Raw genomic sequence first — 23,108 nt, 5'->3', positions numbered from 1 at the left:
ATGCCTTTCTACCCACTTTATTTTTTTATTCTTTCCCATCATGCTTTGTAGAGTTGTGAGCGGAAGTACTACTTTTATGTGCTTATTCAAAACGTCCAAACAAACCATGAAGCTTAAAATTAATTTTCCTCATGCTTAATATTCCTGAGCATCTAGCGTTAGCGTTATTTTGTGGAAAGTCGTTATAATGGGTAAGTCACGACATTTGGGTTAGTTATTAAGCTACTGTTTCTCTTCTCTGCAGTAAATGTTTATTTAATTAAATCAATATTTGCCACGTTGTTTAACCGGAATTAATAAAAAAAATAAGCCGGTAAACCTCGAGCCTTAAACATACACCAGAACTAGAACAGAACTAGTTTTTACTAGTTAGTTTTCACACTTATTTTGCTGAAGCGTGGTGGACTCGTGTCATATTACACGCGAATATAATATATTACGCGAATTATTATACGCGTTATTACTGTAAATGTTTTGATCTCGAGTGGAGATTTATACATGCATTTACGGCAGGCATTAAAAGTATTTATTTTGCATGCATGAGAAGTTAATGTATACCAACATGTAGTCATCTACTGTAAGTTTTGCATGCATTTGGTGTGCATTGAAGGTTTGTGCACGTGTTTAGATACTTAAAAAATGTTTGTATGCATATGCTTTATGCTGCGTATTGGTGGGTTAGAGGTTAGTTCATGCATTCATGTCATATATTGATTTTCTCATCAGAGCACAATGACAGATGCTGTCAGGAGGTGGATGGAGACAGTTGTGGTTCCTCCACCGCAGCTTCACCGGAGATGGACCGAAACCCGTCGCCTCCACCCGAGGAAGATGAGGCTGAGGCCGGTGAGGAGGCGGATGCCATCGGGGAGACGGTGTACAGCAAACACTGGCTCTTCAGCACCTTGACCCGCCTTATTCAGGTGTCCCAGTCATTGGCCTGCATAATGTCGGTTATTAAAAATGACATTTTATGTAATTACATCTTAATATGTACTTTAATTACCTTATAGATGGTGACAGATCAAGAAAGTGGACAGAGTGATTCTTCCATGGAACTGACGGATGATCTTGAAGAGGATTTGTGTAAAGTATGGGACATGGCTATGGATAAGGTAAACTGTAACACACTGCATTCAACACCCTTCTACATGGCCATCATCATCTATATACACATTACATGCTTTTTCTCTCCAGGACGTGGCTGTCTTTCTTCAAGAGTTCAAGGCTCCAGACATCTTGCTGGGTGTGATCGCAAAGTCACGCAGTCCACGGCTCACTGTACGTCATTTTACCACTGTAATTTCCCTGTATGCTGAATTATATATCATATTTCCCTTGCTGCTTGCTTATTACTTCATATAATTACTCAAGTGTTTTTGTCAATTCCTGTTTGTTACAGGAAATCTGTGTTGGAATTCTGGGTAATATGGCCTGTTTCCATGACACATGTGTCTTTCTCAGCCAGAACTCTGACTTGGGGTGAGATGTACACACACACACACACACACACACACACACACACACACACACACACACACACACACACACACACACACACACACACAGCATCTTTTTCCCTTTCTGTTTCTCTTCAGGTTAATTGAACTAGTTTTGTAAATACAATACTACTAACTATGTTAAATGAAACGATGTCTGACATGTTCTCTGTATATCTCAGCGCTGTGTTACTTCTACTTCTCGGAGACAATGACCCACCTACGCTCTTGGAAACTTGCAGGTCAGTTCTGATAAAGCCCTGTAACAAAATTTTAAGAACATTTCTCAATACATGACACATTTGACTTTCTCTGAATTCTAAGAACATTTCTTAATACATGACACATTAGACTTTCTCTTAATGCCGGTGTGTGTCTTTTTCAGGCTTCTGCTAACATGCATGTCTCAGCCTGATGTCGCCCCGCTGTGGTTAGAGAGGATACGGCAGCAGCCGGCGGCGTGTGGCAGTCTGTGTTTCATCATGAGCAGCTCCACCAATGGTCAGTGATGTTTAATGATGTTGCTAAAGTTTGCAATAAACATTTATGAAACGTGTACAACATCATTCTTTTTTTTTTTTCTTGTGTGTGAGTGTGTGTGTGTGTGTGTTTTTTTTTGTTTTGTTTTTTTTGTTTTTTTATGGTTTTTAGCAATAAACATTAAATATTTTTTTGTTTGTTTGTTTTTATGTAACTTAAATTCATTTATTCCTAAATTTTCAGCAGCCATTACTCGACTGTAGTGTCACATGATCCTTCAGAAATCATTCTAATATGCTGATTTGGTGCTCAAGAAATATTATTGTTATGTTTATTTTTGCAATAAACATTAAATAAACATGTAAAACTATTTATTATTATTAAATTAACATTTATATAGATGTTTTGTTTGTATGTTGTTGCAATAACCATTAAATTAAACATTTAAAATTATTATTATTAACTTTTTAATTAATTTTATTGTTATTTTTGTTTTTAGCATTAAACATTAAATAAACATTTAAAATGATTATCAACTTGTTTAACTGTTTTATTATAATTTTCTTGTTTTTTGTTTGCTTTTTAGTTTTTAGAAATAAACATTAAATAAACATTTAAAATTGTTATTATTAACTTTTTTATTTAATCAAATGTTCTTGTGTGGTTTATTTTTGTTTGTTTTTTAGCAATAAACATTAAATAAACAATTAAAAGGATTATTTATTATTAAGTAACCTTTTTTCAGTTAACTTTTTTCAATTACTAGTTTGGGACTAAATATTGGCTTGTAGTTATTGATCAATTTATATTTTCTATAAATTTAAGGGAAATAATTGTTTGATTATTTTTCTTACTATAACTTGATAAAGATAAATATATTTTGGCCATTTTTAAAATTTTCATATTTAATATATAAAATAATAGATAATAAAGTTAATTTTAATAATTAATATTTTACATTAACTTAACTTGTATAACCTAATGTTTGATGTGTTTGAAAACCTTTTATGTCAGTTTAATTAATATTAGATAATAGTTTGTGACACCAAAGTGTATCTCTCTCTCTCTCTGCAGTGGATTTGCTGGTTAAGGTTGGGGAGCTGGTGGATAAGCTCTTTGATGAGGATGAGGAGATAATGAAGAGTTGGGTGTCCACCCCACCCAGCGAGAGTGACCCAAACAAGGACGTACAGCAGGACATCGCGTCCTCTCTGCTTGAGGCCGCCACGCAGCTTAGGTGAGCCATATTAATTAAGGTCATGTGACCTTCTGCTCATCTGTCAGTCTGTCTGAGGTGTTTACCAACCTATTCATTCCTCTGTTTGCTGCTACATTAAGAGATGTTCCCCCTGGATTCACATCAATGTTCATTTTCAAAATATGAATTTAGGGTTATTCAAATGTTTGTGTTGTAGGTCAGAGAGTCCAGAGGCTCTTGAAGTGTATCTTCATTCTCTCCAGCTTCTGACTACAGTAGAAGAGGGCATGCAGGCTCTGGGTGAGATCCACACACACATACTTACCCTCACTGTTCCCTGAAAATATTCATTTGTTTTTAGCATGTGTGTTTTCTTAGGGACAATTATGTAATCATCACACAGATGTTCATATATTTATTTTAGATAAACTTAGATGTTCCTTCTCTGATAGTCTCTTATGCTAAAGGCTGCATTTATTTGATCAAAAATACAGTAAAAACAGCACTATTAAATAACTGGTTTCTATTTGAATATATTTTGAAATGTAATTGATTCCTGTGATCAAAGCTGAATTTTCAGCATCATTACTCCAGTCTTCAGTGTCACATGATCCTCTATAGGTCCTGGGTTCAAATCCCGAACGAGCCCCCGTTAAATGTTTCAATCCCAGATGTTGTCTAGACCAGGGGTTCTCAACTCTGGCCCTCAAGGCCCACTTTCCTGCAGAGTTTTGCTCCAACCCTAATCAAACACACCTAGTCTTCAGGATTTCTATAAAGTTATAGGCAGGTGAGTTTGATCTGGGCTGGAGCTGAGCTCTGCATGAACGTGGACCTTGAGGGCCAGAGTTGAGAACCCCTGGACTAGGGTTTGGAGGATGCAACATTTAAAAAATAAGAATTCTTAGTGTGTGTGTGTGGATGGCAAGAGATAAATCGCGGGTAGATATGGAAGGTATGGTAATGATACAGGAAATATATTAAGAAATGGAGTTTAATATACATAATCAAAAAAAGTATAGTATGATGGGAAATAATATTTACAAGGAAAAAGGTACAAAAAACTGCTACTTTTTTCAGGTTTTGGTGAATTGAACCAATATAAAAAATATAAATGTCTACTGTCACTTTTAATCGATTTAATTCATGCTTATTTAATAAAAGTTTTAATTTCTTAAATTGAATTAAGTCATATGTGAATAATGAAAAATGACACACTGTACTAAAATTGATAAAAATTTATGTTTCTTTCTATTAAAAGATCTCACTTTATTTTTTTGACTGCCCATGTAAAAGGTGTGTGAAATTTGTGGCAATGTTTTAAAAAAAACAATCTTTGTCCTCAGTATCCGATGGAGCGTGTGGTCATGCGGTGTGGACATTTGTGTGTAAGATCGTATGTGAGGATTTGTGTCAAGCGGACGACCCTCCTCTGATCCTACAGGAGCAGAAAGGTCTCCTGGCCCCGGCGCTCGCCCTGTTGTCCGCGTTACACTCCAGTCTGCAAATGGATATCAGTACGAAACACACACTGAAAAAATAACATTGAATTACGCGAGGCAGTATTGTTTGTTTAAGGTTTGCTATTATATCGCAGTTTCGGGTTCAACGTCTGTTTATTCATCACAGGTGCAGAATTATTAGGAAGTCTTATTCGCATTCTGCAGTTCAACGCTGAATACCTTCAGAGCCGGACAGCTGGAAACTCCGAATCGGAAGAGAGACAGGAAGAAGAAGAGAAACTAGTGGAAGATGTTCAGCTCAAAGCTTTAGTCGAAACCACAGCGGAGTTCCTCTCAGTCGTCCTTATGGAACTGACTAAGGTGAAATTGGCAGCTATCCAGATTAAAGATATATTATATAACCTTATAATATACTATGTTACAGGGTTCTTTAAATCCTGCCCTGGAGAGCCACTGTCCTGATCAAACACACATACAAACCCTTATCAAACTCACTTACCTGTCATTTCCTAGTAACTCTGAAGACCTTGACTAGCTCGTCCAGGTGTGTTTGATTAGGACTGGAACTAAACTATGCGGGGCAGTGGCCCTCCAGGACTGGATTTGAGGAACCCTGTTATACTATCTAATAAAATATAAATAAAATATTTTTTTTATTCTATATTACATTAGATTTATTATAAAAATAAAAAGTAAATAAAAAATATAAAGCTATTATGTTTAGAGAATAATTAGATATTATTAAATTCTATTTTAAGATATATTTTATATATTATATTCCATTATATTATAAAAGTGGTGTACAAAATATTAATGAATTATTCAATAATCTATGTAAAAAGTTTAATTTCAAAATACTGTATGATATAAAGTAAATTTAAGAAATTAAATTTTAAGTGTAAGATACATTATATACTACATTACATTTTTGGTATAATGTACCTTGATATAATATACCTTGCATTAGAATTGAATAATTTGTCATTATTTTGTAAACATGATAGCTTTACATTTATTTATTTTAAATTTACGGTACTGAATGTAATTTATAAATTAATGATGATAATGAAAATAAATTCTAATGCAAGATATATTATATCATATATTACATTACACTCGAAAATATATTTAAAATACTAAAATTGTGAAAATTCTAATCTTTTTAATCTTCAGGATCTTCTGTCGTTGGTAGTGAAGGAAGGGCATCTGACAGAGAGAAGCTGCGTGTCTGCTGTTGCCACACTTGTACCTCAACATATTACGGCTGTACATTCTTCTCTTTCCTTGTTCTTATTTGTCCTTTACACTGCTCCCTACTGGCTCTGATTAATGACGGTTCTTCTCGTCCTTTCTCCTTCTACAGGTCCAGCACCTGGTTGGCTTGTTGTCAGAGGTGGAACCGAAACTGGCAGACATTATAAAAAAGGACTTTTCCATTTCATCCAATGTGTCAAGCTGAACTCAGCTGGATAAATCCAAAGTGTTCTTTAGCTCCAAGTTCTCAGACCCAAAAGACTGGAGATGAGTTTTATATCTCCTTGTGAACGGACTTATCCTTGGTTTAGATACTGAAAAAATAACTTTCATAGTAAACGATAAACCTTAAAAATGTTTAAATTGTGTACATTATTGTTTTGTTTGTATACATCTCTATTTAGTAAACATAACCTGTTTTGTAGATTCCTTTTTTGTGCTTGTCCTAAAGTAATCATTTTTATTTTATTTTCCCCAAATAGCTAATAGAATAGTTCTCTTTTTTTTTTTTACATATTTAATTTCCATTACGCTTCACACTAAAAGATTTCACACATTACCGAAAGGTTACCGAACTTCCAGCGCTCGATAGCGATCATGACGTTTTTTTTACGCTCACTCGTCTTCGTACACCCGAGTGTTTACTGATGTTCCATCAGGTGGCCCTCAAACGTGCGCGCCACGTCCCGGTTGTGTTCGACCTCCCTCATTTGCTTTCCAAATAGCCTGCGCCATCAGAACGGGTAGAAAGGGACTACTGCGCACTTCCCGCGTGTGTGTGACGCCAGCAGGAATATAGCAGCTCTTTAATTAAGAGTTGGGATTGATATGCAGAGCGCGCTGCATTCTTATGGAAATGTGGCGTGTAGGAGGAGGACCTGAGAGAGACACGGCAGACACTCAGCTGGGAACTCGACGTGGACTGAATGGAAAGCAGACGGGGGCTGATTTTAACCACGTTTGCGTGATTCCGAGCCCCTGGCTTTTGTTGTTTTTGAGGGAATCTTAGTTGGCCTGAAAAGGCCAGATGCTCTGATATAAAAGGACTTTTGATTGACATGTGTCTGTTTTGAGCTTCACCTGAGGCAGATCTGACAGACAAATCTCAGGGTGAGGAAGCACTTGGGTTGGATGAGTGAACGCTCTACTAATATGAGTTGACGGAGGGCTGGTTGAGATGAAAGCAGTGCTGTTCATGTAGAAGTGAAAGCGTTACAGATGATTGACAGTCATCTCACTGAAGCCCAGAACTCCTGATTTGATGACGTGCAAAATTACCTAAAATGGCAAAACCGCTTCCACATTGCACACTAAATAGTCTACTATGAGTAGATGTGTGCAATGGCCTGTGAAAGTAATACATTTGGGCCCAGTTTACACCTGGTTTTAAAATGCGTTTCGGTCGATCGGCCCACAAGTAAATGATTCCCGTTTACACCTGGTGTTTTAATCCGTCTTTTTTGTCCACTTTCGACCACTTCCGTCCTGATTTCTTGAGGGGAGGGTCTATGGGTGGGTAAATGTATGGGTTTTCGATCTAAATAAGCTTGCACAATTTACATGTCAACACAAAAAAAGAGACGGCGGAAAAACATAGGGAGAGCCGCAGATTTCGTTTCTGCTCTGACAGCCGCAAGACCAGCCGAACGCTGTGAGTGTGTGTTAGAAATCAGGAATGGAGAGAGAACATTGTGCTTGGTACATTTTTCATCTTCAGAACAAACTTGGGTCTTAAAGCCGACAAAGTTAAAATCCCGCCTCACTAGCACGCTTCCCATTATGTTTACGCGTTAGATCAGTAGACGGAGAGTAGGTGTCTTTTGTGGCTGTTTGAACACAAAATGGCTGTTTGAATGGTAGTGTGCATTTTTATTTAATTTTAAACATTTTTACAGTGAACATGACATCAACATTTATTGATTCATTGGTGCATGTTAGTCCACTATAAACATTTTTGTCTTTATAATCTTTCATCAAAACCTGTATCCGAAAAAAATCCTTTTCAGCCCCCTGTTCTCCAACCACCTACACACATTTTGGTATGTAACCTCTTTTAATTTGGTTGTTAAAATCAGTTCCAGTTCTATATTGTTTTCACATTTACTGGGTGTTGTTATTGTTATGCCACTGCATGACTGCAGCTAACAACACTGATCGCAAAGAATCCCAGTCTAAAACATGGTCATTATTTAGTAGTAGCCCGCTTACTATGGTTCATATAAATTCAGTGGCATCTTTACGATTATTGATTACCTCAAAAATTACATTTGATGAATAGACCACTGCATCAGGTGGGAACTCGAAAAAGCATGTCATTAAACATGAATGAGGTCTTTGGTGTTGTCCGTAGTCACGTGAAACATGCAACCGCACGTCGCCATTGTGCACTCTGTCACGTACATCTCTTTTTTTCACTCGTTCGCCCAGCTGCTTGTGCGTTCAGAGCTCATTAAAGACCGTGTAGCTGCCTCTCATCTGAGCCTCCTTCAGCTGCTGTTTATCTCTCCTGTCAACGGCAGCACAATGAAACTTTCTTTCGGTTCTCTCTGCTTTTCCCAAAATAACTCTGTCATCTCATACTTGATGGTCTGTCCCAACTGTTTAAAGATAGGCCTACATTCTGTTATTATTTACTCACCCTCGTGTCGTTCCAAACCTATATGATGCACTAGAAGATATTTCGAGGAATGTTTTCCTTTCTTTTAAAACAAGGACCACAAGGTTTATAGAGAGAACAGCTTTCAAACTAAAAAAAGGACTTAAAGTATCATACTGTAACTGTAGTCCATTGTCGACTCGTATACTAGATTCCAAGTTTTTTTTAAGCCATTTATGTGTGAAGAACAGAAAAATAAATTAAATTATTCACTGCTAATCTCAATTGTTTTTGCATTTAGATTAAGAAATTATGCATTGACGCATTACTCTTTACTCTAATTATGCATTACTCAAAGTAATAATAAACAAAATTTTGGTTAAATGAAACTTAATTAAACCAACCCTCTTTTATGGTTTTTAAGGTGTTTATATATATATATATATATATACACACACATACACATATATACATACACACATAAGTATATATGTATTTGTTTATTATATATAAGCTATATATCATAAGGACAACGTTTATGTTTTATAGTAATGTGTGTGTGTACATATACATATACACACACACTGTATATACATACATCATTGGGAACACCTGATTGTTTTTACTACTTTTTACTAATATATTATTTATCACTGAATCATATTTTGATGTACTGTGATAGTTTGAATTCTTTATTTTTCAGTGGACTCTTATGAAAATATTTTTAATGAAATAAGACCAGATCTAGTTTTAGATCAAATTTAAAAATCTATTTTTTTTTTACTTTTTTTTATCTCTTTCTCGCCATGAATATAGCCGGGGTAGCTGGCATGGCATTAAACTATAAATAAACAATGTAATACATTATTTAGATATTTATAAAATTAATTACTTAACAACATGACGGTAAGTAAATAATGACATAACTTATTTTATCATGTTTGAAGTGTTTGCTTTAACATCCTTTCACCCCCATTTCTTTCTTTCTGTTTGCCTTTAAACTTGTTTATCTTGTACCTGACGTGATAAGAAGTGTACAGAAGGAAGTGTCTTTTCAGTGTTAGGAATCATTCAGGAACATTTTGATGTCTATCAGTAATGACAGCCCGTCTGCAAGAACGGAAACAGGGTCTGGTGAACTTGCGACCCTTCTGGCCTTTGAAATGTCAGAACTGAGTGATTTCTCAGCCAGAACTTGACAGCCATTTAAAAGAAAAGTTCACACTGAATTTGCGGGTGTGTTTGTGTGTGTGCACGTTTATATGTACGCTGTAACTCGTGTCAGCCGATAGCATGTGTTTTGTGTTTGTTCTGTCAGAGGTGGAGCTCTTAAAATTATCATCTTCCAACACCAATGACGCACAAATGACTCCGTGTACATGAATATAACTTGCTTGTGTACACATGATTTTGTTTGTCCTTGTGACATTATTTGATGCTGAAAGTGATGCGCACTTCCAGTAAAACATTCGGTCATGTTGCTCAGTGCAAGCGCATTTATTATGTCCTGAATATTCTTGTTTCACAATTGTTGCTTCAACTCATGTTGCTATTGTTCATGCCATACAGCAGACCACTGAACTCATTTATAATGCAAAGCAGCTTTTCACATATAAAGCAGATGTCGTGGTATAGTTCTTGGTAGAATCACCAGGGTGTTTGCTTACTAGCTCAAGTCAAAACAGTTGTAAATAATAGAAACAGAATCAAATAATGGCATATAAAAAAAACTTTAACCATTACACAAAATATATTTTCAGTGGAAAAAGAATCCTTTGATTCTTAGAATGTTCTTCATATAAATAAAAAAAAAGAAAAAGTGGAACTGTTCAATGAAAGATTCTTTAGAAAACCAACGATGGTTATTCTATGGCATCACTTCAAAACCTCTTTTTGGAATCTTTATTTTGTGAGGGAAAATCCACTGATTGTCACGCTCCAGTAATGTGTTTGTGTGTAAGTGGTTTATTGTGTGTCCTCATGTGCACCGTGGAGTTAGTATCATAATTAAGATTAAGGCGGATCGCCAAGCTCAGGTATCACACTACACGTGTGTAAATCCCTTGATTGAACTGAACAGAACTGGGCCAGGTTATCAGTGAGGGGTCTGTCTAGGATGGGCATGTTCTCTGTGCCACCTGCTAAGAATACTCACCCGCTTTCCCTCGCCTCTAGTTCCTCTCTCTCACACACACACTGGTGTTGTGTAGGTGAAGTGGATTCTAATGATCTGCCTCTTCAAGGAATGCCAGAACATTTTCTGCAAACATTGTAAATGTATCATTTAGTAATACACAACTTCAATAAAAACATCTAGAATGGTTAATAGAAGTCGTGTACATTTGTTATTATTGAAATATTAAGTGCTTTGAGGATTGAGGTAATTTAACACCGTCTATCATGACGCTTTGCAGGCTCTGCTCTGGCTGCTCAGACTTTACCTGAAGGATCTTATGCTTTCAAAGCTAGCTAGCTATTGCTAGCCTCTCCTACCCTACCCTACATATATTATGTACATATAGCCTACCTATAGGGCTGTTGAATGCTTGAATCTGATTGGTTAATAAAATTAATTATTTTCAGGGAAATGCACGGCTAAAGTAGTTCCAGGCAGGTCTTGACCGCATTACAGTTCCCTATCACTTCGCCACATTACTTCAGTTATTTCGAAGGTCTTTACAGCCTACAACAGCAAAAGAACCAAAACCCACAATGACACTGACCAAGCAAGTTAGTATAGTAAACAATGGGATAAAATTACAAATTATATCCATGTTTTTTTTCCAACAAAATTAAGTTTTATGTACAGAAAGAAAGCACATTCTCTTCTCCCGCTCACGCGAACACGCAATGACACAGCGACACTCACACAGAAACGTGTTGTCAGCGCTGCTCTGGCGATTTTATCGGTAAAATAGTTTAGCAACTTAAAAACTACAAGACATTTCTTACTAGCGATGTAACAACTGCTCTGTTCTTGAAACGCAGAGTTTCGCTAAATGGAGACGCTGCTGAGACAGAGAGACTGAGGTAATTCACACATGCTTAATCTCTCTCTCTCTCTCAATTCAATTCAATTCAATAAAGCTTTATTGGCATGACAAAAATACATTTGTATTGCCAAAGCATGAAAACAACATATAAAATGATTTTGAACATTTAGTACAGAAAATAATAATAATAATTCAATTAAATAAAAATAGTAAAACAGTTTATGAACATTTCAAAATTCTGTGAACTTAGAATTCAGTGTGTGTTTGTTTTGTGTACGAGTGTGTGTGTGTGTGTGTGTGTGTGTGTGTGTGTGTGTGTGAGCGCATCACTGATTGGTCGTCAACTCTCTTTTTGTGACAGGCAACAATGGATCTGGCCTCTAGTGTGATGATACAATCTCTTTTTTCACCTAATAGGTGTTAAAATTGTGTTTTGTTGTTCAATTTTAGGAAGTTAGGGCAAAGCATTTCAAATTATGTGTAAAAAGTCCCTCTAATGTCCTCATAGTTGGGACAGCTGGTGAGAAAGTGTTGCTCTGTCTCCACCTCTCCCTGGTCACTGTACGGGCAGAGGCGTCTCTCTCTCTGGGCAGCCAGTTCTGTCTGTATCTGCCCGTCTCCACAAACAGGCTGTGGTTGCTCAGTCTGTACCTCGTCATTCTTCTTCTTAGTGTGCAGTCCTTCACTGCACTCAGGTATTCTGCGGTTGTGTAGTCTCTGTTTAGGGCCAAATAACATTCTAGTTTGCTTTGTTTTTGTGTTGTTTGAGTCCAGTAGGTCAGGTAATGCTCTCGTTGAGCTTTTATAATGTGGTTGGGCCGGATTGTGTGGATGAGGGTGTCAGTGTCCTGAGGCTGGTTAGTGTTAGTGGTGTTAGTCTGTGTGTGGAGCCTCAGGACCAGCTAAATGAGCAGGCTCTTCTCAGGGTTCATCTCATGGTTCTTAAGGGCTTTATAATGATAAGAGTTGGGGTCACTCATTTTTAGATGTTTCCAAAATTTGATGGCTCGTTTCTCAACGTGTATTTTGAGAGGGTACTGGCCTAATTCTGCTCTGCATGCGTTGTTCGGCGTGTTCCTCTGTACTGATGCTCTTACAGAACTCGGCATCTCTCTCTCTCTCTCTCTCTCTCACTCTCTCTCAACGGAGACGTGGGATGAGATGTGTAAGAAATGAGTCCTACACACACAAGAGCGTTTTAAGGACAAAAACTTGACAATTTTCTGAAATACAGCATCTGAACAATGTCTGCAGGTGTGGTAACCATAAAAGCGGATACACTGACTTGAATTATTGGGAAATAATCCACAACTGAGGTGGTAATGTTAAATCTCGGGTGTGCATTATTTCTAATTATTCAACGGCCTGTCATCAAATCAATTATTCCTTAAATACTGTATATATGGTTGTTTGTGAGTGAGCTGTAATGAGATGAGTGTGTACCGTTGAGCATTCGCTCTCCATTGCTAGTAAGAGCCTCTTCAGAACAAACAGCACAAAAGAACCAGAGGCTGCATAATGTAAGCCAATGCTTCCTTTAATTAACACTGAGCTTGCTTTGTGTGGGGGGAGAGAGAGAGAGAGAGAGAGAGAGAGAGACTGACTCATCATGTTTAAATATCAATTCTTACATGAATTCACTTCATCTAACTAATCTACTCCAAACCTAAAAGGCCAAACAAAACATCTCCAGCACAGATCTTTAAAATTCTCTGTCCCTTTTTGAGCTCTCCGTATATGTTTCAGTCGCACACTGTGCCCTGATCAGACCTCATCTTCTTTTATTATCTCATAAATTAGGTGAGGGTGGCTTTATGACTTGGCCGTATGACTTGGACTTTATAACTTTTTGCAAAACGAGTGCAGTTGAACAAAATGCAGTTCTTCTCAAATAAAAACACAAGTATACAGTACAAAGATTCCATTTTATGTTGCCTAATGTTCACTTTTCTGACTTATCTGCCATTGCAAAGCGAACAGGCTAAAAGATGTTCAAAGGCTCCTGGGACTCTGAGACCGTGACAGCATCTGTGTCGTCTCCAGATCTCTGAGCTCAGGCTTTGATCCACCAGCGCTCCTCAGCTCCCTCCCCAACCCCTTCCAAACGCCTGTGCTGTTGATAGGAGTTTGTTTGTCTTCCGCCAGGTGGGTTTTCCTCAATTTAAACACTGTCTACACCTCAAACTCTGACACGTGAGACATCACAGCTTCTGGATGCAAGAACACTGAGTGAGGGTTTATGTAATCATTATTTTTAACCTACCCATGTACTGAAAAATGTTTGTGTCAATGTGCGGTTACACTAGACTTTGTGTTCCATCCTTCCATCCACATACATAAAATCCTTCCTTCCTTCCTTCCTTCCATCCTTCCTTCCTTCCTTCCATCCTTCCTTCCTTCCTTCCTTCCTTCCATCCATCCACAATCATAAAATCCTTCCTTCCATCCATCCACGTAAAATCCATCCATCCATCTTTCCTTCCATCTATCCATCAATCCACAATTATAAAATCCATCCATCCACATACTTAGAATCCATCCATACAACCTCCTTCCTTCCTTCCCTCCATCCATCCACAATCATAAAATCCTTCCTTCCATCCATCCACGTAAAATCCATCCATCCATCTTTCTTTCCATCCATCCATCCACAATCATAAAATCCATCCATCCATTCATCCATCCATCCATCCATCCATCCTTCCTTCCTTCCTTCCACAATCATAAAATCCATCCTTCCTTTCATCCTTTCATCCTTCCTTCCTTCCTTCCTTCCTTCCTTCCTTCCTTCCTTCCTTCCTTCCTTCCATCCACAATCATAAAATCCATCCATCCTTCCTTCCTTCCTTCCTTCCTTCCTTCTTTCCTTCCATCCATCCATCCATCCATCCATCCATCCATCCACATACTTAGAATCCATCCATACAACCTCCTTCCTTCCTTCCTTCCTTCCTTCCTTCCTTCCTTCCTTCCTTCCTTCCATCCATCCATCCACATACTTAAAATCCATCCATACAACCTCCTTCCTTCCTTCCTTCCTTCCATCCATCCATCCACAATCATAAAATCCTTCCTTACATCCATCCACATACATAAAATCCATCCATCCATCTTTCCTTCCATCCATCCATCCACAATCATAAAATCCATCCATCCATTCATCCATCCATCCTTCCTTCCTTCCATCCATCCATCCATCCATCCATCCATCCATCCATCCACAATCATAAAATCCATCCATCTTTCCTTCCATCCATCCATCCACAATCATAAAAATCCATCCATCTTTCCTTCCATCCATCCTTCCATCCATCCTTCCTTCCTTCCTTCCATCCATCCATCCACACACATAACACAAGAATTAAAAACAAACAGCAGGGTATCATGTTGCCCACATTTGTAGCACAAACCAAAGTTATTTCAGATACACAAAGCCTAGTGTGAACGCACCTCACAATGTTGATTTGACAAAATGTATAGATTTTCAATAAAGAGTCAATATTTGTTGTATTGTCATAGTCAAGTCACCTTTATTTATATAGCGCTTTATTCAATACAGATTGTTTCAAAGCAGCTTTACAGTGATAACAGGAAAATAATGGCCAATGATGCAAAAGGAATTCAATTCTGCTATAGTTTCATTATTGATCATTCAGTCCCGTAAATCATATTTTATTTATATTTATTTTTAAATGTTTTTTGTAATATTGACCTAAAATTAAGATGTTCATTTAGACTGACATAGTTTTAGGTTAAAATGTTTTTACAATATAATTCAGAAAACTGAATTATCAGAACTACAAAGAATGAACATATGAGTCACAGAATAGAGAACTATCTGCCTCAATTTCAGAAAGTCCCGTGTCTTACTTCGATCAGAGTGAGTGAATCCTCTTAAAATGTCATTGAGCCATGTCACTGCTACCTCCCTCTCCCAAGTTTTTTTCAACTATTTAGTTTACTTTTGTTCAACAAAGATGCATTAAATTGATGGAAAGTGGAGAATTTTCTTTACATATTTTTTTAAGGCAATGGGTTTGCATGTTTTTTAAAGTAAGGTTAACTTATTCGATTTTACAGTGTCAAAAATGTTTCCTGCGCAGCAAATCATCATATTAGAATGATTTCAGAAGGATCATGTGACACTGAAGACTGGAGTAATGATGCTGAAAATTCAGCTTTGATCACAGGAATAAATTACATTTTAAAATATGTTCAAATTAGAAAATAGTTATTTTAAAGTGTAATAATATTTCATAATATTGCTGTTTTTGCTGTATTTCTAATCAAATAAATGCAGTCTTGGTGAGCATGAGAGACGTCTTACTGACCCCAAACTTTTGAACAGTTATTTTGCTGAAATGCATGATGCATGTTGACTGTTGTGTATGTTAAAAGTATAATAATTCCCATTTTTACAATATTTATTTAACGGTTTAATATTAATTAAAAACCATTAACTTGCACATGCTTCATATATGATGTCTAAATATTAGGTATTAGATACATAAACTGTTGTTTGGTGTAGTATCATAATGTAAAATGACAGGCTTATGCTCTTATAATATTTGCTTTTTAATTTGCAGGGAGATTTGAGGACCGACTTTTTGGTCTCCTGTAGGCGTTTTTGTTCCTAACTCCTGCCAGTGAAGCGGCGTCTCCTCACACACAGATCTTTTTTTGTGTGCAGAACGTCAAAGAGAATATGAAAAGGTACATCTCTCGTATGAATATCCCCATGACGTGAGAAGCTGCTCATTTTCCATTTGCTGTCAGGAGGAAGATTAACTCTCCACCCCTCCTCTCCCTTTTCAGGTCCTCATAAATAGCAAATCGCACAGTCTCATTGTAGTACAACAATTGTGGCGCATACGACTGACAAGCTCGTTTAAATAATAAGAAACACCAGCATGTACTCAACTAAAAGCGAGGGACCGCGCAGAGGAAGATCTTTTGACTCCATTAACCTTGGTCTGACTTTGGAAGAGAAGCAACTTAACAATGAGGTAAGCGCTTTCTCCCATCACTCCTTATTTGGTCAATTTGCATACTTTTTTAAATTATATTATCTACTCGGGTGAGATTTCAAGTTCTCAACAGGTGAGAGACCCCAGATAATACGCAAAAAAAAAAAAAATATATATTATTTAAGTCTACTTATAATGCCAAATTTAGATTTCTAGGAAGCATAGAGCATGGAGGAAGCTGAAGGTTACAGGTACCGTGATGCACCACTGTGCAAGTGTGCCAAAGCTCTCCGCTCAGTTTTACGTCTAACATATCAATGTTTGATGCTGTTAGCAAGACACGTTCCAATCCTCCATGCACCAAATCTAAAGATGCATCAAATTAAGTACACTTAACAGAGATGTGCGTGGAAGAGTGATTAATTGCAGCCTAATCCCAGTGTTAGATTAAAACAAGAGGGCGCTAATAATAGGCTTCCTCGCTCTCCAAATGAGATTGTTTTAAGACGACAGACACTGGCCTGTCTTTGTTGAAGCGAGACGGTGAATCGCAGAACTCTGAGCCCTGTCACGGTCAATGCACTAATGCTGTCTGGGATCCTGCTGACGGGAAGACGAGGACAGGGACGATTACTCTGTCACATGCGTGATAAAAGAAACATGGTCAGTAGACGGCAAGCTTTGGGGTCGCTTATAACTGCTAGTTTGCATTGGTAACACTTTACAATAAGGTTCATTAGTTAACAGTAGTTAATGTATTTATTAAAATGAACTAACAATGAGCTATACATTTGTTACAGTATTTATTAATCTTTGTTAATGTTTGTTCATCAAAATACAGCTGTTCATTGTTTGTTCATGTTAGTTCACAGTGCATTAACTAATGTTAACAAATACAACCTTTGATTTTAATAATGTATTAGTAAATGATGAAATTAATATTAACTAAGATTAATAAATGCTGAAGAAGTATTGTTCATGCTTAGTTCATGTTAACTAATGAACCTTATTGTAAAGTGTTACCAAAAATTTTTAATTAAATTAAATTATAATGAAATAAAAATATATATTATACATTTTATTATATTAAATTCATCGTTCTTATAAAACAACTTAATATGGGTTAATATTAATTAAAAAGCGATGCATGTTTAATTCATTTATTTATTTATAACCGTTTAATACTATTTATTTATTTATTTAATAAAGATTTTCTGGATACTTTCTGGATACAAAAAAAGAATTGTTTGCATGTACTTTATACTTCATGGCCTCAATGAATTAAAATTGAAGTTTTTGCCTACATTTTTTTTTTTTTGCCTTTTCTTTTTTCATTGTATCTTGTTGTATTGATGCTCCTGGGGGGTTTGGTTTACATTCGGACTGGTGTTTGGTGCAACATTGTCTTCATATACATCATATATTTTTCCAACTATTATTAATCACAATTATCGGTATGATTTCTTGAACCTAATCCCAAGTCTGCAACCTTGGGGAAGGTCTGTTGCGGCGTCCCTCTGTCGGCGCTTATGTTAAGCAGGTCATGATGACTGGCGCTGTCCGCGGAGCTGAACCGACGCAGGAACCAGCACCTTTAATCCGATGACCTGTTCGCAGCTGGACTTTGTTGTAGTTTAGGATTAAAAGCAAACCCCTCAGTTGAAACCCCCCATTTGTTCTTCATGTCAGAGGTAGAGCGAGTGCTTTAAGTACGTCAGTAATAGGACGTGGCATACGACACACCCTATCTAGTGTAGACAACATCACTGATTATAATGGGTTTTATTTGCTTTTTTCGCGTCAGCCCGATCGTGTCGGGTGTAGACAAGAACAAAAAATCTAATAAAATGTGCAAAATTGTACAAATTAATACAATAAAGAAATGGCATCCTGCAGTGATAAGTTCATTACCGTTTTCGACCATTTAAAATTTCATTGTTGATTAAGTTGAAACTCAAATAACAGAATGTATTTAAGTAAAATGGATGGAAATTTGTACTCTTAATAGGAATGCTCACAACCTAAAGTTGCATGTGTGCCTTTAAGATATTGAGTTTTGTTTACGACACTCTTTATTTAATCCACATGATCTGATTGACAAGATTTAAAGTAGGCGGATGATAAACATCAAGTCATGTAAAGCAATACATGATTTTGATGACCATTAATGACTTATTTCTACCTGACCTAACCAATCTGTTTTACACATGTTTTTCAGATGAACAAATCTGCTTTTCCAAAGATCGAGGAGAATAAAGACAACAAAACTGCGTCCACAGAGAGGGGTCGGGCTGCTGTTGTGTTCTCTCTGAAAAATGAAGTCGGTGGGCTTGTCAAGGCACTAAAACTTTTCCAGGTGAAGAGCAGATCGATTTTGTTAGGATTTCCTTGCTTTCCTTTATCTGATTAAAAACCTTATGCTGCTGTATAATTAACCATCAGTTATAAATCAACAGGAAAACCACGTCAACCTTGTGCACATTGAGTCCAGAAAATCCAAAAGGCGCAACTCTGAGTTCGAGATCTTCGTAGACTGCGATAGCAACCGCGAGCAGCTGCACGAGATCATTCAGTTGCTGAGGAAACACGTGAACGTGCTCGAGATGGACGCGCATGACAACCGCCTGCCGGAAGAAAGCGGTACGTGAATTAACGACACTGTGACTTTTTTAATTAGGCTACTATAAAAATACTCAATATTTGAAGGTTTTTTTTTTTTTTTTTTTTTTTTTCAGAAATGGAGAATGTGCCGTGGTTCCCGAAGAAGATTTCAGATCTGGATAAATGTGCGAATCGAGTGCTGATGTATGGATCAGACCTGGACGCGGATCACCCGGTGAGTGCGGCAACTCTTCCTCTCAATTATGTCATCATCAGTGTGATGTAATCACGTCGCTTACTGTTTTGCTTCTGTTTCAACAGGGATTCAAGGACAATGTCTATCGCAAAAGGAGAAAGTACTTTGCAGACTTGGCTATGAGCTACAAATAGTGAGTTTGGTAACTTCTTAAAATATACTTTAATTATAAAGTTTATATACATTTAATATATCCCAAAAATGTATGTGTGTGTGTGTGTGTGTGTGTGTGTGTGTGTGTGTGTGTGTGAGAGAGAGAGAGAGAGCGTGCGTCTGTGTGTGTGTGTGTGTATATATATATATATATATATATACATATACATATATTATATAAACAAAAACTTTAATTTTAAATTTCGATTAATCGTGAATAATCGCAATATATATATATATATATTATATATATAAATATGCACACACACACTAAATATATACATCTACAATAGATACATCTATCTATCTATCTATCTATCTATCTATCTATCTATCTATCTATCTATCTATCTGTCTGTCTATCTATATATCATCTATCTGTCTGTCTGTCTGTCTATATATCATCTATCTATCTATCTATCTATCTATCTATCTATCTATCTATCTATCTATCTATCTATGCATCTATCTATCTGTCTGTCTATCTATCTATCTATCTATCTATCTATCTATCTAAGGTACTAATGTTTCCTCATGAAGTCTAAAGGAAGTTTTGTCTCCTCTTCCATTAGTGGAGATCCCATTCCCCGTATTGAGTTCACAGAGGAGGAGGTGAAAACATGGGGAGTTGTGTTCAGGGAGCTGAATAAACTCTACCCCACACACGCCTGCCGCGAGTACCTGAAGAACCTGCCCTTGCTCATCACACACTGTGACTTCCGTGAGGACAACATCCCGCAGCTGGAGGACGTCTCGCGCTTCCTCAAAGGTGAGAGAAAGGGATGTCAGTTTATCTTGCTGGGTTTGTTCAGGATTTATAGACTACTATAACATAGCTTGATGAACTGTTTCAGAGCGTACTGGCTTCACCATCAGGCCCGTGGCTGGGTATCTCTCCCCACGAGACTTCCTGGCAGGTCTCGCCTTCCGTGTGTTTCACTGCACTCAATATGTCCGACACAGCTCAGACCCCCTCTACACACCCGAGCCGTGAGTACACGAATAATCAGATATTAGCACATGTATGATACATACATGCAGGGCCTATAAATGATGATGATAGGACTATCACTATAATAAATTCACAGAAAAAGTGTGTAATTTTAATATATTTATTTACTTTTATATAATTAATATATTTATATTATTTATTTGAAGTATAATGTAGTGTATATATTATTTATTTTTATGTAGATATAAAATATTTTATATTATTGTGTATGTGTGTGTGTGTAAATACATTTTTATATGATGGCAACACTTTATTTCTATGGTCCACTTAAGACATTGTACTAACTATAAGTAACTTTGCAACTACATGTCAACTAACTCTCATTAGAGAACACATAACCTTAACACAACAGTCTACTAACAGACTAATATTCTTAAGGTTATATATATACACACTTACACAGTGTGTGTGTATATATATATACTTACACTCATATACTATATTATATATAAACTAACACTTTAGTTTAGGGTCCAGTTCTCACTACTAACTAGTTCCTTATTAGCATGCAAATTACTAGGATATTGATGGTTTATTAGTACTTATAAAGCACATATTAATGCCTTATTCTGCATGACCATATTCTACATCCCACAATCCTACCCAATAGCTAAACTTAACATCCACCTTACTAACTATTAATAAGCAGTAATAATCAGGAGTTTATTGAGGCAAAAGTCGTAGTTCATAGTTGGTTGATAGTGAGAATTGGACCCAAATCTAAAGTGTGACCATATATATATATTTTTATATTGAATATGTCTGTCTGTTTTAGAGACACATGTCACGAGCTGCTTGGACACGTCCCTCTTTTGGCCGAGCCCAGCTTTGCTCAGTTCAGTCAGGAGATTGGTCTCGCGTCACTGGGCGCATCGGACGACTCCATACAGAAACTTGCTACTGTAAGTAATAACAGGCCTTGAGATTTGAGCTTTAACCTTTTAGTGAGGTGTTTTAATGTTAATACATATTTAATAATGCAAAATGAGTATTTATCACTGCCATATTGTGTTTCAGTGTTATTTCTTCACTGTGGAGTTTGGCCTCTGTAAGCAGGAAGGGAAACTGAGAGCGTATGGAGCCGGTCTGCTGTCCTCCATCAGCGAGCTAAAGGTAATGAAACACAAGAGCTTTCTCTACATGATGTAAAGCGCATGATTTTTACCATATAGAGAGATGATCTATTCCCTTTTCTTCCAGCATGCACTGTCAGGAAACGCCAGGATCTTGCCCTTTGACCCCAACGTGACATCCAAACAGGAGTGTATCATCACCACCTTTCAGGATGTCTACTTTGTTTCGGACACCTTTGAGGAAGCAAAAGTCAAAATGAGGTGTGTGGGCAATCAAAAACAATGACTAATAAAATGAATAATTAAAAATTAAGTATTTATTTTCATCAATAAATTAACCCTGTGCATTTGAAATTAATCTTTTAGAGAGTTTGCAAAGACCATCAAGCGGCCATTCTCGGTACGCTACAACCCGTACACGCAGAGCGTAGACGTTCTGAAGGACACGGCCAGCATCAACAACGTGGTGGAGGAACTAAGACATGAGTTGGACATCATTGGAGATGCACTAAGCAGGCTAAACAAACAGTTAGGAGTCTGAAAACTACATTTCCCAGCAAATCATCCATTTCTTCATGCTACTTCACTCTCCAAATAATGCATGGCATGAATAATATGTCATGCTGTATGTATGTACCCACCAAACGAAGTCAAATCCTCATGTGTCTATTTATATTATTAGTTTGACTCTTGTTTGATTAAATACATGGCTCAAAAAAAGCTGAAGCTAAAGTTTGCAAGTGGACTGTAATATATGTGAGATTTCTACTAGACGGGTGGTATTTATGCAAGGTGACCACAATGGTTATGGTTGTGCAAAGTTCATGTCTGCTGATTTTAAATTGGCACCTTTTGTTTATTTATTAAGAGATATTGTCTGATAGATATTTTAGTATACTGATTTACTTTATATTTCATTTGTGCACACTATATATATGGTTTTTTATCATTGTGAGTCTATGAAATATTCAGTATTTTTTTGTGTTATTGACAGATGTTTCTTGATTTAAAATGGATGTCTACATGGAGTAGGACCTGGAGGTTAATCTTTATTTATTAAAAATGCATGTAAATGTTGCATTGGACATGAAAGAATATTTTTTACAAATTAACTTTAACTTAACTTAAGATTGCTTAGCGTCTATATAATTAATTAAACACTCAGAATGTCAAGTTAGTCAGTATCAGTTCAAGTTTTAAGTATAGAGAAATGTATTGCTAAAGATTATATATTCATATGCTTATAACATGAAATAAATCATTGTTTTTTTTTACTTGTAAAAATCTTTTCTTTCTTCTTTCTAGCTAATGTTCTAATGTACGAACAACCGTGTTCCTCTATGGACTCCTCGGCTCAAAAGCCGAAATCTCTAGCGAGTGTTATTCAAATCTCAGGACATTATTTGTCTAATTGGAGACATAAGTAAAACCTTTTATTACTGTAATTCTATGAGTGCAGTGTTAGGTACCAGATAAACAAATGGAAAGCAGATCCAGTAGTATCTGTAAACTTAAACACGCATTATCGTTTGATCTCAACATGCTGTGATTGGTTCATGTTGC

The 23,108-nt window shown here is 36.7% G+C and overlaps 2 protein-coding genes across 2 annotated transcripts; both read left to right on the top strand.

The window, feature by feature from the left end:
• The first annotated feature begins 34 nt into the window (after positions 1-34).
• On the top strand, positions 35-8,766 carry saal1 (serum amyloid A-like 1). The gene is made up of 13 exons (XM_081355758.1): positions 35-191; positions 727-923; positions 1,014-1,115; positions 1,198-1,281; positions 1,403-1,482; positions 1,682-1,741; positions 1,885-2,000; positions 3,054-3,216; positions 3,395-3,477; positions 4,524-4,694; positions 4,807-5,000; positions 5,814-5,906; positions 6,004-8,766. The coding sequence occupies exons 1-13, from the start codon at positions 188-190 to the stop codon at positions 6,097-6,099; spliced, it is 1,443 nt and encodes a 480-aa protein (XP_081211884.1). The 5' UTR covers positions 35-187; the 3' UTR covers positions 6,100-8,766.
• A 7,567-nt stretch (positions 8,767-16,333) lies between these two features.
• Positions 16,334-22,824, top strand: tph1a (tryptophan hydroxylase 1 (tryptophan 5-monooxygenase) a). The gene is made up of 11 exons (XM_081355340.1): positions 16,334-16,489; positions 18,669-18,806; positions 18,907-19,090; positions 19,186-19,286; positions 19,373-19,440; positions 20,033-20,229; positions 20,315-20,450; positions 21,248-21,374; positions 21,490-21,585; positions 21,673-21,806; positions 21,912-22,824. Exons 1-11 carry the CDS (start codon positions 16,394-16,396, stop codon positions 22,084-22,086), a joined length of 1,452 nt encoding a protein of 483 aa, XP_081211466.1. The 5' UTR covers positions 16,334-16,393; the 3' UTR covers positions 22,087-22,824.
• The last annotated feature ends 284 nt before the right edge of the window (positions 22,825-23,108 follow it).

This window comes from Scardinius erythrophthalmus (genome assembly GCF_964197995.2).
Source record: "Scardinius erythrophthalmus genome assembly, chromosome: 24".
NCBI lineage: Eukaryota > Metazoa > Chordata > Actinopteri > Cypriniformes > Leuciscidae > Scardinius > Scardinius erythrophthalmus.
Note: the sequence above shows the minus strand (reverse complement) of the source record. Positions and strands in the feature narration are given on the sequence as shown.

What these genes read in the sequence shown, in the direction of transcription:
- saal1 (XM_081355758.1), top strand. An exon ending in CATGAGCAGCTCCACCAATG is followed by an intron (nt 2,001 to 3,053) that starts GTCAGTGATGTT and finishes CTCTCTCTGCAG; the next exon opens with TGGATTTGCTGGTTAAGGTT. An exon ending in AGAGGGCATGCAGGCTCTGG is followed by an intron (nt 3,478 to 4,523) that starts GTGAGATCCACA and finishes CTTTGTCCTCAG; the next exon opens with TATCCGATGGAGCGTGTGGT.
- tph1a (XM_081355340.1), top strand. Translation starts at nt 16,394, where the DNA reads ATGTACTCAACTAAAAGCGAGGGACCGCGCAGAGGAAGATCTTTTGAC. An exon ending in AGGCACTAAAACTTTTCCAG is followed by an intron (nt 18,807 to 18,906) that starts GTGAAGAGCAGA and finishes ATAAATCAACAG; the next exon opens with GAAAACCACGTCAACCTTGT. An exon ending in ACCTGGACGCGGATCACCCG is followed by an intron (nt 19,287 to 19,372) that starts GTGAGTGCGGCA and finishes CTGTTTCAACAG; the next exon opens with GGATTCAAGGACAATGTCTA.